We start from the raw sequence: 15,752 nt of genomic DNA, 5'->3' as shown, positions 1-15,752 counted from the left end.
CGAATGTAACAAATGACTGCTCCCAGGGAGTAATAGGTAAGGTAATTACTTTTGTAATGAGTAATGCAATACTTTTTAGAGTAATATTTTCTACTACTTCTGTTTCTCTTCTTCTTCTACACCACTGTAAGTAAATTAAGTAGCCTACTCACTATGTACTTACAAATACTTTACCATAGATTAATACACATACAATAACCTACATACTGGAATGCATTTGTACAGTATTGCTGTGCACTAATACTTTTTTATAAGGTAATACACAGGTTTTTGCAGTTATTGGTTAATGCACTGAAATAATGGCCAATTAATACGTGAGGTATTATCCAAATAACACCAGTTTATGGCAAAAAGAACCAACTTCACTGTAAAATCAGGTCACTCCCATCTCCTACATTCCAATTAAACACTATTACTAGATATGTAACCTACACTGTGACATACAAACTCACATCACAGACTGTTCAGAGAAGCTACAGTATCTCTGACCACATTCAGAAATGCATGCTGTCAGGACCCACTCTGTTAGCAGTGACATGATTTATAACCTATCTGTTCTCTCGGTTGACTGTGAATGGGGGTTTTTTCTCAGCGCCCTCCCTCTGCTCGTCTGGCTCCAGGACTTTGCCACAGCTCCCTGGGACCCTGCATGACACCCACTGCAGAATCACCGGGGGGGAGACACAGGTCACTTCACAGGGGAAGATGGGAAAGCAGACGATGTTGCACTCTCGCCCTCAGAGACAGACAGAGGCCTTGTGGTGAAAGGTATGTAATGACCCATCACAGACTGGTAAGACGTGATGGTTGTACGTAGGGCTGGGCAATAATTCAATATTATCATTTATCATCTTTCAGTGGAATCATATCGTGGTGTTATGGTGATTTTGGGATATCGTGACACACAATTGTGCTGTCTAAATTGAAGATAACAAGCAAATTCTATTTAAAATCTCTGACAAAATGAGGCATGTTAGGAATACTATTTGAAAATTTCAGTTTTGTTTGACATCACACCCTAACATTACCATTCAGTTAATGGTAATTTGATTATTTAATTTGATTATTTGACATATGATTTTGTGTGAGCCATATTATGATATATATTGATATCAGAAAAATTCTTACCCATACAGCATGTTAAACGACCAAAAGGTGAGCAGAGAAAATAGTTCTGAACATTTAAATATATGGCTTGAGGGCAATGACAGGCATGACAACCCCAAACTTTGAGTAAACATTGTAATGGGTATCATTAACTTAGAAACACATTAGAATTCAGAGCTCTAGTCAATGATGTGCCATTTTTCCCCACCAGGAGGCATCGCATACCCATTAAAGCTCTCACAAGCCTACATGACAGGACAAGTAAACAGTTGTTGATATTTGATAGCCATCCTCACTGCATATCACCATCCTATCATGCATGGCAATCAGATAAACAGCACTTGACACTGTGGCACAACTGTCTATGGTATCATTGTTTGAGTGCTTATTGTTTTCTGTTTTTATAGCTTTACTGGGTTGGTATTTTAGGGGATTTTGTCATGTTTCCTTGTCAGTGTTAAATGTCTTTTTCCTCTTAACCACAGAGATCTGGTGTCATTTTCTGATGAATAGATTATTCTTCACTACTGTTTTCTTTTCTAAAAATTTACTAAGGGGAAACCTCACTTTAGTATCTTTACTTCCTTGTAGAGTCATCCCTCAGACAGAGACACAATGATTGAAGCTATCACTGGTTTGTTTGAGTCTAGCTTTGAGTCTCCCCTTTGAAAAATATACAATCCCAGACCTGGGACGGCAGAGCGCAGCCCTGTTGGCTCTCCATCCTGTGAAATTCACCGTTCTACTTTTAGACCAGCCAGTCCCCAGTGGCTCAGCTCTTTTGCCTGGCAGCCGTTCACCTTCGCTGGCACCAGGTAAATGCGGCGGTCAGTTGGCGAGACACTAGTGCCATGCAAGGCTTGTTGACTTGTCAGTCATCGCGGCCGCAGGGGCAGACAGGCCAGATAGTGTGAGGGAGCCGGTGCCTCTAAAGTCAGTCATTCAGCGTGTTCTGCTCCTGGCTTCCTGATGTGGACAGAGAGCAGGCAGCAGAGCTCTGTTAAACAGCAGATGTTTTACACTGCGGCCGTTACCCTCATTTCCTGGGCGGAGAGCTCCTCGCTCTATTAGACGAGTAACAGGAACCAGAAAAAAGAAGAGTAAGAGGGGGGGAGAGAGAGAGAGAGAGAGAGAGAAAGAGACAGAGGGAGGGAGTGCAAAAAACACAGAGAGAGAGAAAAGTTAGCTGAGCGCAGAGCTCCCACAAATCACTTTGTCACCAGCAAGCTCTGACAAGCACCAGGAGAGAGGGAGCTCGTAGAGAGAAAGGGAGGCAGACAGGGAGTTAAATAGAGGGAGAGTGTGAAAAGGGAGAAGACACAGGAGGAAAGGTGTGAAGGAACTGCACAGGGGCTTAAAGGAGGAGATACCGATGGATGGATAGAGGGAGGAGAGGATAGAGACGAGACTGCAGTCCGATCCCCAAGAGCTGAGAGGGATTGTTACTCCGGCTACTGCTGTTGTTACTGCTGCTGTGTCAACCTGAGGTCTGCTTGGTACACTCATTTTCAGAATCGGTGTGTTAAACGTCTTAAATTTTGTTACAGGAGGAGAGTGTTTCAGTGACTGAGGGAGGGTTCTGTTTTGTGGTGTTTTTTCTCTGATAGCATCACTATTTGAGCTGTTTTCACCTCAGGCTCTGTCTATACAGAGTGTTGAACGTTATCGTATTATCGCGGGTGAGAATGAGGACATAGTTACATAGAGATAGCTGCTTTGTGTGTAGAGTAAGTATTATTTTGAGGTGTTGACAGCAGTTTCATGTGAACTGCTGCTTTACACAGATCACATGCTGTTATTGCTAAAAAAAAAAGAGGTAGTCAGAGCAGGGAACCATAAATGTTGTCTGATGTGTTTTTGTGTACAGACTTTCTGCTTACTGGCTTGACTGCTGTTGTTTGCACACTATTGTAGCATGAGTAAACGCAAGTGAGAGTCAGAAATACTGTATTTTCTCTCCCTGCACCTCGGATATCTGATTAACTCTGAGCTGACTCAAGTCCCCCGAGAGATTTATCTGGCCTGTGAAGGAAGCCGGAGGTCATCTGATCAAACTTCAGAGACAGAGATATAGGAAGGCCAGTTTTTTTCCACTTTGAGCAGAGTATACATCCTCGTTCATTTCTCCTCCTTGGAAACGGTTCGAGAGGGCACACTCGACAGCACATGTGCATACAGGACAGGACTTAACCAAGTCAGAGGCAGCAATAATTCCTTCGTGATCTGAAAAAAGAGACCTTGTGGGTCAAGGAGGAAAGGAAACGGTGACTTGGGATCTGCCAACATCACTCTTCATTTTGTCGAGTGTTACACAGGCAGTTCCCCTTCACACTCACTCTGCTGGTCTCTGGGGTCATGTAAAGAGAAACTACATAGCAGTGAGCTGACACGTGGAACTGTATATATTTGCCTGCAGAGACACAGGATTTAATTCATATTGCTAGACCGGGGGTTGAAATAATATCGAAAACACATTGGTCTCTGAGTAACGGCGGCTCTGTGAGGTGGTTTGGGTTGTGGTAGATTGTTTTGGACTGCTGACTGCTGTAATGGTCTTCTGAGTCTTGGGGGCGCTGTCTGTGTGTGCATGTTCTCTCGGGCTGTATTTGCATTTGACAGCTCCGTTCTGGGCTCGCTTCAGCGTCTGGGACGTCATTGTGTTACCTGCGGCTGAGTCAGAGGCTGGCTCATCACTTGATGTCTGTCTGCCTGCTGGGATTCTCCCCTCCTGCTTCTACGCAAAGAAGGCAGAGGTGTTAGGTGGTTTTCACAGCAGCAGCGGCACCAGCAGCGGCACCAGCAGCCTCTCGGAGCGACTGAACCTCCAGGACTCTCCACACTGCTTTAATTGTTCTGCCGCCTGTAAACACGTTGCGTCAGTCGCACCTCTCCACGGAGTGATTCACTGTTCCCTAAGCATCCCGGGTCGGAGGCAGGCAGGGAGGGAAGAGGTGAGGGGAGACTCGCTGAGAAACCGAGTCCAGAAGAGCCGCAGCAGTCAGGTTGGCACCATGAGGCTGGCGTGCTTGGCGATGCTGGCTGTGTGCATGGTGGGCAGCGTGAGCGGCATGTCTACGTGTAAGACGGTGGACCTGGAGCTGGTGAAGAAGAAGCGCATCGAGGCCATCAGGGGCCAGATCCTCAGCAAACTGCGGATGCCCAAGGAGCCGGAGCCGGAGCAGGCCGGAGAGGCGGAGCAGATCCCCACCAACCTGCTGTCCCTCTACAACAGCACCGAGGAGATGCTGAAGGAGCAGCAGTCCGAGCCCCTGCCCATCTCCACACAGCAGGAGGAGGAGGAGTACTTCGCCAAGGAGCTGCACAAGTTCAAAATGAAGGAAGGTGAGTACCAAATAGCTCAGGACTATAATACATCACTCATAAAAATATACGCATCGGTGCACACGGGCACGCATAGTCAAGAATGGAGGCAACTGCTGATGGTTTAACTACTGCACTAGGACTGTGACTTCATGATTTATCACCCCACATTTCCAATGTACGCTAAGGCTCACTGCTCAAGGTTCACATACACGTGGAAGCATATTTACGCACACACAATCCTGGAGACACATTGGTAGTTTCCATTAAAAAAATCTGGTCATGGTTCAGTTCTTGTATTAACAGTTGCTGAAAGTCCACCTGTGATGCAAAACAACGTCACTACGACATTGACTGATTGCTCCTGAAAGCATATGTTGATAAATCAGTGCAGCACACTAACTTTCTTGTCCACTGGCCACAACGCCCTACAAACAACCACAAAGTTCGCCAGCCAGCTATTTCACCAGCCAGCTAGTTTTTTAGAATAGAATAGGACCTCTTAATCAGAAAAAATCAAAGGAGCGCTATTTGGTAACAGAAATGTCAATGGCAGAAAGTAATCAACAGGTGCTTTTCGGAATGTGAATTACAAGAATGTATTGAAAAACCAAGGGTCCAAGTTCATAAGTACCTCTTTATGACGGTTGGTTACCTGCTAAAGCGGCTTGTAGGCTAGACAGACTTACCGGCTACAGACAAAATTAACCAGCATTTGCCCAATGGCTGGTGTCAACTCCAATTCCTGCCATAAATTCACTCAACATGTGAAACCCCTTCTGATCTCCACCCAACATCTTCAGGCAGCTTGAGAGGTTCAGAGATCACAGGCGTAAGAAGTTACAGGACTCTGTTGCATCTGTTCTGATGCTCTGCGTTGCTCTCATGGTATCCATGGCATTTTTACTGCTCCATTGTTTGTTTGGCCAGCCTGCATTTGTTGTTTGTTTAGCCAAGTGGTCTTTGGCTGTAATTGCAAAATGACTCCCAAGCTATTATGATAAACATATTTTTTTGGTTTTGTTTCTTTGCTCCATTGTTCTGTACAGGCCAATTCTGCTCACTCTTTCAGGCAGGCATCCTCACTATCCCTCCCTTTATCCACCACTTCAAAGGAAAGACTTGAGTGGATGGACCGTGTTCAGGAGCGTACACACCAAAGAGAGAACAAAAGAACCTTGAAAATGAAGGGCATGGTTTTGTTCTGCTTAGATGGGAGCCAAAGAACAGGAGGGAAAGGAGAGAATATGGGATAAGAGAAGACATGCAGTGCACTCCTTCACCCTCACCCTGTCTCATTCCCTCTCTTTCTTTTTCTTTTTTTCCTCTCTGTCCCTCGGGGATTGGGGCTTTCCTGTAACTTGAGTATTGGGTTCTCCCTGCATTACCCTGTCACTTGTTCTCCCTCATATCTCTTTCTCTTTCTTTTTCTCTGACCACATTCTGTCTCTCTTTCTCTGACCAGTGTAGGTCTCTCTGTCCAGCTCTTTCTCTTTTTCTCTCTCTCTCTCTCTCTTCCCTCTCTTTTTCTCTCTCTCTGGTTAGCTTCCTGAGCTTATTATCAGTGTGTTTGCAGTGTGTTTGTGACAGGGCAGCTTGGCAGGAAGGAAGGCAGGCTGATAGCCACTGAGATCGTGAGTGACTCAGGTCCGGTGCAAGCAGTGCCCATGGGGAGCCTGTGTTTCCTACTTCTGTGGAAGGCCAGAGAACACCCATCCACTGTCTTAACCCTCAGCCTGGCTCATTAAAACGCACTCATCTTCCGCACACTTGGAACGGGGGAACGGCAAGTGTATGAGTGTACGTGTGTGTGTGTGTGTGTGTGTACGTGTGTAGGCCTACGTGTACACAAGGCAGGAAAGAAAAATGTTTTGCAATTATAAAAAAAAAAAAAGACAAGGGGGTGTGGGAGGCAACCAGAGTCCTGCTCTTCACTGAGAAAGACTGAAGAGCTCTGTTTGAACAAAGTAATTAAAACGGAATCTAACGGCAGAGCAAGGTTTCTATTTTCATTAGCATTCATCAGCAGCGTCGTTTCAGCTTGTGGTTCCTTTTTATTGGACGACTCACACTTTCCTGATAACCCTGGACAGCCTACAGGGATGCATATTTGTGTGCACAGCATTTTATAACCTAATAGTTTTAGCCTCCATTATGGCAATTGTGTGGTGGATGAGGCCAAATTCCTCCAGCCAGTTAGCAGTCATCCTTCCCTTGAAGCCCACACAAATTTACCTCTCCCATTTAACATGGGATCGGTCCAAAAGTAATTCAGCTTGCATACAGAGGGAACTATTTTCTCCTCTTGAATCGAGCCAGTAGAGGAGAGAATTTAGTTCAGTGCCTCGGTGCAGCATCGGTTATGATTTTATTTTCTTGAAGATGAATGAACCCGCTGCCATCGTGCTATGATGTGGCAGAGAAGTGATGGGGTCGGAGGCCGTGAGATGCAGGGTGAGGTGGGGAAAACGAGCAAGACGAGCGGGCCGTGGGAGGGTGGAGCCGAGCGTATGAAGGAGGCAGGTATTTAGCCTGTTGCTGGAATCTGGTTCCTCCCACTGGTAATTACAGAGCTGTCTCCCTACCTGTCACAACAGCTGTCCCCGGCTTACCTGGGGATAGGCCCTGATTCAACACACAAATCCCCCCACACCCATGTTAGCACGCAGGGCTAGGGTGCTATCTTTCCCCACTATCTAGAAGAGCGGGGCCTGTTTTCACCCACACTCAGCCGAGCATGGAGACGCAGTTTTACACTTTGTTCCCTGAAGTGCTGTATTTTGATCACATGAGCTGCTCAGTGATAGGCACCGCTAAAGCACTGCCTCCAGAAACAATGCACGCTGTGTTAATTGGAAAGTAGAAGTGATGATAAAGCTGCACCGTAATTACTGCACTGCAACCAATACGGCTCTTGGGGAAGTGACTTAATTTCCTGTTTCGTAAACACTTCTCTAACCCCTAACACATTTACCTCTGTTTGCTCTAACTCGCTCGAGCCGCTGACTTTTCCGAGCTTGGTGTCGCGTGGTACATCACTGCCAGGCCACGGCTATCCATATATACTACTTTGACACTCTATATTTCCATTCATGCACCTTCAACCAAACATTTCATGTCCGCTCTCTGGGCGGGTCCAGCAAAATGTCATCTCATTTCCCTTTACACTCCACACCAGCTCTTTTCAGTTTCAGTTTGGTGTTATTATAAGGAGTGAAACACGAGCTACGCTAGGATGGGGATGGTGATGTTAGTAAATGATTCACAGGCAGTCATGACGTATCTAGAGGACCCTGGTACGGCCTGGACCGACCAGGTACAGTAGAAGCATGCGAGGCCTGGTTCTGGCCCCGCAGCCGGAGCTGCTGTCAGAGAGTAATTACTGGAGCTGAGATCCGAGAATCCCGGCTTTGGCAGGCTGGGGCAGAGTAGGAGGTTTGGGCTCGGGCCAGACCCCAGGCTCCATTGATACACATACACATCTCCAGTTTCCCTGCCAACCCCCTCCACACACACACACACACACACACACACACACACACACACCTCCCTCCATACTCCTAACACTATTCACATGTCTGTGTCTTATACTTGTACGAGTGCATTCTTCACTTTGCTGTGTTTTTTTTTTTTTGCATTTCTCTTGTCTCTTGTTACACCTCCCCCCACCTCCCACCTCCCACTTCCCACCTCCCACCCCCAGTAACCGTTCCCATTCCACCTCTCACTCTCTCTTTCTATATGATGTTTCACTCTTTATCTGCCTTGCTGCGCTTATCTCTGCATGTCTCTGTCGGACTTAATCCTTCGTAATGGAATGCTGGTAAATTTACGGCGTTAAAGCCGTCAGTAGCTTGGCTCTGTTTTCTGTCCTCCTGTCATGTTATGGGCAGGCTCAGCAATAAATGTTGCAAATACGGGCAGTAATACAGTAATACAACAAAACACTCTCTATGGTCAGCTTTACAACAATTGGAATGGCTGTTTCTTTGGCTTCAGTTAAGATAATTGTGCAACACTTTACAATGGGTGTACTCCATTCTATGAATGTGTATTAAGCAATGAAAAAATATCAAGTGAGTAAGTGGATAATAATGTTGTCTAAGTAGTAATGAACATTTCTGTAATACATTATGTATGTTACGTGGTAACATGGTAACAAGTATAATGTACTAACATAAGGACTTATAAAAAAGAGTTCTAGTTCCAGTACTTGAATAATGAATATTTTTGAACACACCTAGTCAAAATGTCACAACTTGAGCAATGATGCCTCAGATAAGTTAGCATGAGTCCTAGTTAGTAGTTAAGTTAGTAGTTATTATCACTACTAGTAGTAGTTAGTACTTATTTTGTTCACATTGTACTTGTGTTGTTACAACATTCCAAGTACATTATTTATTATAGAGATTTTAGTTAAGCACCTTTTTCTTTGGTTAATACACATGAATGAGGCCAGTGTAAAGTGATATCAGTAATTGCACAAATATATAACCCTACATCGTCAGTGCCATCTAGGACCTAGTAGAGTATTATTTGATACTTATTCAACACTGTACAATATAGAATAGCTGTATAATAAATTATATAGTCAGTCAGTTGCCGGTTATATATATTATTTTCAGTCGGGAAGCTACTTTTATGCTTTTAAACACTGAATTTGCTCTGAGGCTGGGTTTTAAAATAAAAACAAAAATTTTGATCAGGAGCAGAGTCAGAACAACTTCTGTTTAAGAGTCAGATTCTCCTCGAATTGTTCCCATTAGTTTAAAAGTGATCCTCTCTTGTGCCCGGAGATAATAAAGTGGATAAGTCCATGCTGTAAGTAGATACAGGCACACATGGTTCACATGGTGAAGTTCAGATTCTCCCTTCACAAATGCATCTATTCTGTATACTGTTACCCTCTGGCTGAAGGTTCAAAAGTCTCCTCTGTAAAACGTGCTGCAAATTTATCCCAACCAGCATCAACTCTCTAAACAAGGACTCTTAACTACTTTACATGTCATGTCTTGAATGTCCATGTCTTGATCCGTGTCATCTTGTATACGTATGTGTATGCCAATGCCTACTATCGCAAAAAAATTTCCCTGTGGGATAATAAAGTATTCTGTTCTATTCACAGAAATATGCATGTTTAAGGTTAATTTAATCAGAACTTGTAATTTAATACATAGAAAAGGCATCATTGACATGAGGCCATCATCAGTTGACAGTTTTACAAATGATGCACAAGATGTGAAAAGAAAAAAGCGTAGAAAAATCTGTAAGTCTTCCCTTCCTCTCTTGTCTCTTGTCTCCCTATTTCTGCTAGGAGACACGTGGCAGTGAGGGAGGAGAGGGAAGTAGGAATATTAAAATGTTTGGGAAGTACTAGACAGATTATTTTTGGATCTATTCCAGTGAGAGCTGGCAAAGTGAGTCTTGGAGGTTGAAAGATTGTATCATATTGAGACTTGAACTGACAGAGATGAGAAGATTGACATTGCTCAAAAATGCAATTTCCCACATTTCTCTCTTCCTGCATATTGTGCTTATATCCAGAACCTCAGTCATTCTCTGGGTTGAGCCTCATTCGTCAGTTTCTTTTCTTGATTGAACTCCAAAATAGTCTGAAAAAGTTCCAAATCTCCAAATAAATAATTGCCCATTTTTCTGTAATGCAGGTAACAGCACCAAGCAGTATCACCAGATGCTGTTCAACATCACGGAGATGCGGGCGAGTGTGGGGAACTACCACCTGCTGACCAGCGCCGAGCTGCGGATGGTCATCAAGAGCACCGCAATAGCTACGGAGCAGCGGGTGGAGCTGTACGAGGGCCTGGGCAGCTCGCCCCGCTACCTCGCCTCCCGCTTCATCACCAACGAGTGGAGAGACAAGACGCTGTCCTTCGTTGTGACCGAGACCATGCAGAACTGGATCAAAGGGACCGGTGAGTTACTCTCATCCACTAACATAACATTGATCATCTTACATAAGATATGATCTGGATGGCTATATTAAATAATCTATTATGTTATTAAATATTCTATTTGATACTATTCTATACTCTATATATATATTCTATATTCTATTTGATGCTATTCAATCAATTCAATCTAGCAGTTAGATTATATTCATTTTACAGTATTCTATTCATATTACAGTGTTCTACCTATCTATCTATCTATCTATCTATCTACCTATCCATCTATCTATCTCTCTATCTATCTATCTATCTATAGTATAGAAATATCTAGATATATAGTATAGAATGGCTTAGCATAGCATAATATAGCATAGCATAACATAGCGTAGCATAACATAGCGTAGTATAGTGTATGTAGTACAGCATAGTAGCATAATATAGAATTATGTATTAATATATTAGTATTCTATACTGTATTGATAGTATTACACTATTGCAGCTATTCCCAAAGTGGGGTACGCGTACCCCCAGGGGTACTTGCAGTTAAAAAAAAAATAAATCTATAGTACCCTCTCTGTGTCAAAAATAAACCCACACTTAAAAAAACCCCACTTCAGTCACTAAGTCAGTCACAGTCAGTAATTGACAGTCGGCAGTCGCATGATCTTTAGCAGTGTGTCATTCTGCGAAGACTTGCCCCTACTCTGCCTCATTGGCTCTGTCTCTTTTACTGGCCGGGTGTGGCTACACGTTTTGACAAATAAAGGCCAGTCTCACTTAGAAGCTGGTTGTCTTTGACGCTGCAAAGCAGTTTATTTTTATTTTTTTTACTTGCACTCAAACGTCAGTCACATTTGCTGATCGCCATGGCGGCACAGAGAAAAAGTAGGGTACGACCTGAAATTCAAGCTGTCAGTTGCTTAACAAAACTCAGGAGAAGCAGCAGCAAGACATTTCTCTGTTCTTTTTTCGGCTTTCATCCTTTCTAAGGTAGGCTACCGGTATTTTGATACGGGTCTCTCTCTCTCTCTCTCTCTCTCTCTCTCTCTCTCTCTCTCTCCCTCTCTCCCTCTCGGAGCGAGATCAAATGAATGATTCGTAATTGATATGTTATTCCACAGCCTAATTTTGATACAAATAATATTCATACTGGTTTAAATAAACAATTTGATAGTATTTCCCCTCTTTGCTGAGCAAGAGTTTTGTGCGAAAGGAATTAAAGGCCTGTCCCATATAGACGCCTGTCCCAAATATAGGCCGGTTGAGTTCAGTGTTTGAAGCAAATAAAAGCCCGGGCTATTAACTGAAGTTTTACGGCACTTCCTTTTTGTAGCAGGCTTACAAACATGGCAAAATGTAACATCATATGAGAGTTGGCTGTCTGTAGAGATAGAGGGGGTACACAGCAGGAGGTTGAATGTTTGAGGGGGTACAGGACTTTAAAAAGTTTGGGAACCACTGCACTATTGTATATACAGGGGGTGGACAAAATAAGAGAAACACCACATGAAAACAGGACTTTTATTTTGAAATAACTAAGTCACAATTACAAAGGCAGATACACAGGCAGGTCATATTAAATAGAATGCCAATAAGCAGTATATGTCACCACTTTTATACAAAATATTAGTATTGCTATGACCTCTGTTTTTCTGTTTAATCCACTAGTAGCTCATGTGCAACCTCCAAACAACATTTACTCACATGGAGGCAGTCTTACATTACTCACTGTTGTGAATGTGTGTGTGTGTGTGTGTGTGTGTCTGTGTCTGTGTTGACCAGAGGAAGAGCAGGGTTTCCAGCTCAAGCTGTTCTGTGAATGCGGCCTGTCAACCGTGGACAGTCAGTTCAGTTTCACCATCTCTGGGCTCCAGACTGGAAGGGGAGACACAGAGATCCTGTCTAGGAACACGCAGAAGCCCTACATCCTGACCATGTCCATCCCTCAGAACAACAGCAGCCAGCTCACCTCGCGCAAGAAACGCTCCACGGGAACAGAGGAGGCCTGCACAGAGTAAGGACTCCTGTATATCTCACAACGTTTCATTTCGTGGACAATTTTTAAAGCTGCACTTGGCAACTTCGCACATTGGCGGCTCCAAATGGCAGCAAGCAAGTAACTGTTTGAAAAATTAGAATTTCAATACAGAGAAATCATGTAAGGTGACAGCGGTAAACTGCACACAGCACACCAACTCTACTGTTTAGGAGACAGTTTGGATTTCACTGTATTGTATTGTATTTGTGATTTAGGCTGATAAGATGGGTGTATTTTTACATAAACATCCTGCCTAGTGCAGCTTTATAACCCAGATTTAAAACCTACATGCATCTCAAAGTTATGAAGGGTAAAACAAAGTCAATGACTTATTTAGATCACTGGTCTTAAAAATGTACTTGCTGCAACATTGTCTATGCTCTGAAAGATTTATATGACATTTCACTGCTCAAAACATCCACTTAAAGGACGTTTTCCTCTTTTCTCCCATGCAGCAGCACAGAGAGTTGCTGCGTGCGGAAGCTGTACATCGACTTCAGGAAAGATCTGGGCTGGAAGTGGATACACAGACCAAAGGGTTACCATGCCAACTACTGCATGGGGTCCTGCACCTACATCTGGAGCGCTGAAAACAAATATTCCCAGGTACAGTGCGACACCTCTCTGTGGTGCACAGCCCACATCTTGTTACATGGTTGAATCAGGTATGGTGGTTTGGCCAGTTTAGACAGCAGTGCGACTAGAAATTTGCTCTATTTACAAAATGGCTGTTTTGACCCGCTCCCCTGTGGTGTGTCCTCTCTTAGTCGGTTCTTGGTACGAGGGTTCAACCAATATGGCATCGGCATAATACCAATATTATGCCGATAGTCAATATCTTTAAATTTGACCATTTCCATGCCAAAATTGACAAGTATTCAATTTTTTTCTCATATTTTTTATTATTGGCAGGGTGGAAAAGCCTCTAAAACAACGTTTAGACCATGAGACTCTGAAACTCTCCTCTGCACCTATTCAATAGTAGGGGAAACTCTGGGATACATGAGGCCTTTAAATGAAGAATTAATTTACAAAAAAAATAATTGAACAATTAAATGAATAAATAAAACATGCAAAGAAAATAACATTCAGTTGCAGGTTTTCTAGACCGTTTTCCTGTAGCTTCACTGTAGCTTCACATCACTGAATAGCCGATATTTGATATTTAATAAAAGCCCAATATCATCCCTGTTTATTGACCAACTGATTCATCGGTCTAACCCCTACTAGGTGGCACTGTTACAGCACGGTGCGAGTCAACAAGACCCATGTCCTGACCTGGATCCCCTTTCTCTCTCTCTCTCTCTTTCTCGTAGCCAACAGACATGTTAGCCCTCTGCGATTTAGCCCCTGCCTGTTACAATTGGCAGAAGTCATGCTGGTGATGAAATTTTAAGTACTGAGTTCTCTTTGCCTCTCTCTCTCTCTCTCTCTCTCTCTCTCTCTCCAATATAATCGTTTACAGATCTTGGCCCTGTACAAGCACCACAACCCCGGAGCCTCTGCCCAGCCCTGCTGCGTACCCCAGACCCTGGAGCCGCTGCCAATCCTCTACTATGTGGGCAGGCAACACAAGGTAGCTACACCGCAGCAGAGTCATATTCATTCTGAGGTGAAGTGTTTACGGGACATTTTGTGTGACGGCGGCAGTTACGGGCGGTTGATCATGTCGCTGTTGATTTTTCTCCTTTCAGGTGGAGCAGTTGTCCAACATGATCGTGAAGTCCTGCAAGTGTAGCTAAAAATACAACGTGGCCTACGGCTCTCTGGGGGTCTCTGGGGGTCTCTGAGGGTCTCTGGGGGTCCTGTCCCCTCCCCTCAAACATATTATGGACATATACAGACATGGAAGAAGTTGCGTCTGAGCCCACAGAGAGGAGTGTGTGAGAGAGATAGGAAGAGAGCAATGTAGGAGAGGAAAGGGGAAGAAAACAAACAAACAAACATCAGTATCTTCATGGTCCAGCCTTGACATCCCTTCCTCCTGCAAGGCCTGCCCTTATCTGGGTTGCCATGTTTGAAGCCCACCAGAACATGGACTTCTTTTTATAGATATATAGATGATATTTTCTATGTGTATATATACTTTTTTTTCTAGTGATAGCCAGGAAATATCTGTCTTGAAATGAATTAATTTATTTGTTATAGGACAGATCTGTAAAGAAGTGTAAAAATGTTTTCTTACAAAAAAAAAAAAAAAAGATGCCAAAGGACAGGAGGGACCAAACTGACTTCGACGGAAGGAACGCTTCTATTTTACAGACAGTCGTTCAGGACATTTTTTGTTTGCCACATCATCTTCCTAAAGAGGTCATACTCAAAGGTGCTGAATCCCAGGTCTGGGAAACGGTAGTTGGTGGGGTTTTCCTGGTTGGACCAGGTGTTTTCTGGATGAGCTCCACCATAAAGGACAGCAGACGGCCACGCCGCCAGCGGGGACGTCCCGCCTGGGGAAACTCCCACTGACTGAGAGGCTGCTGTCGCTGGCCAACTGAGCTACCGTAGCTACATGTTTCACCTGAACCGTCCATCACTTTTACTTGCATTCTGTTTTGTTTTTTTACCCCATGTGTTTTTACAATGCTCTGTCTGTGAATGTCAGCTTATCCTTATGAAGCCTCCCATGCTGTCAAAGCCATGAGTAATATCAGCGGTTGTAAGAGTGGTGACACCATGTTTATCTCCCCCCTGGGTTTACAGCCAGCTTGTTGTCTTTAGAGGGCTAGGGTTAGGGGATGTGGTTGTGGTGTTGGTTTTAGGGGAGTACCATTAAGACTCTGTGCACACATTTGCTGGTTTTTATTGCCTTAGTAAATTAGTGACAATTTATTGCCTTTTATCTAAGGACAAGTTTTTACTTTTGTCTGTAGTGTGATGCTCTCTTTGCACAATTCAGCTCTCTCTAAAGAGTTAATTCAGCTTCTATGATTTCAAATTTAGCAATAAAGCAACAAGTGTTTGTTTTTTTCGGTATACCATATTGCACTTATTTTTTGGAAATTCTCCTCCTTTCTTTGTAAATATTTTAAGAACTTGAAATAAACATTGATGTTAAATTATCACGTGAGTGTGGAAGACTTATTGTGAGTAAAATACAACCACATGGGATGTTTCTACTTGTCTGAGCTGTGTTGTGTAGATGTGCGTATGTGTGTGTGTGCACACTTGTCGGTGCATGCTTGCATGTGTATGTGTTTTTATTAAGACAAGTGGAGTCAGCACAGTCTCATGAAATTTCATGAAATGAGCACAAACTCTGAAATGCAGATTACATGTTGTGGACACGAATAAGATGAAGATTATGTTCCTCCACCATGAAAGCGTTGCATGCCGAAACCACAAACTGGGCACACCATTTTCACGTGTTTATCACATGA

The 15,752-nt window shown here is 43.6% G+C and overlaps 1 protein-coding gene across 1 annotated transcript; it reads left to right on the top strand.

The window, feature by feature from the left end:
• The first annotated feature begins 3,681 nt into the window (after window positions 1–3,681).
• tgfb1a (transforming growth factor, beta 1a) lies at window positions 3,682–15,402 on the top strand. The gene is made up of 6 exons (XM_071512881.1): window positions 3,682–4,449; window positions 10,095–10,361; window positions 12,120–12,351; window positions 12,831–12,981; window positions 13,841–13,951; window positions 14,070–15,402. The coding sequence occupies exons 1-6, from the start codon at window positions 4,119–4,121 to the stop codon at window positions 14,115–14,117; spliced, it is 1,140 nt and encodes a 379-aa protein (XP_071368982.1). The 5' UTR covers window positions 3,682–4,118; the 3' UTR covers window positions 14,118–15,402.
• Window positions 15,403–15,752: the final 350 nt, after the last annotated feature.

Source organism: Centroberyx affinis, unplaced genomic scaffold (assembly GCF_046629955.1).
Source record: "Centroberyx affinis isolate AG114_WGS23_722 - 3 ecotype Tasmania unplaced genomic scaffold, CSIRO-AGI_Caff_v1 ptg006598l_1, whole genome shotgun sequence".
NCBI lineage: Eukaryota > Metazoa > Chordata > Actinopteri > Beryciformes > Berycidae > Centroberyx > Centroberyx affinis.
Note: the sequence above shows the minus strand (reverse complement) of the source record. Positions and strands in the feature narration are given on the sequence as shown.

Bases quoted from the DNA above. Each gene is read 5' to 3' on its own strand.
- tgfb1a (XM_071512881.1), top strand. From the start codon at position 4,119: ATGAGGCTGGCGTGCTTGGCGATGCTGGCTGTGTGCATGGTGGGCAGC. The intron at 12,352-12,830 runs GTAAGGACTCCT...TCTCCCATGCAG, and splicing joins ACAGAGGAGGCCTGCACAGA to CAGCACAGAGAGTTGCTGCG. The intron at 13,952-14,069 runs GTAGCTACACCG...TTCTCCTTTCAG, and splicing joins ATGTGGGCAGGCAACACAAG to GTGGAGCAGTTGTCCAACAT.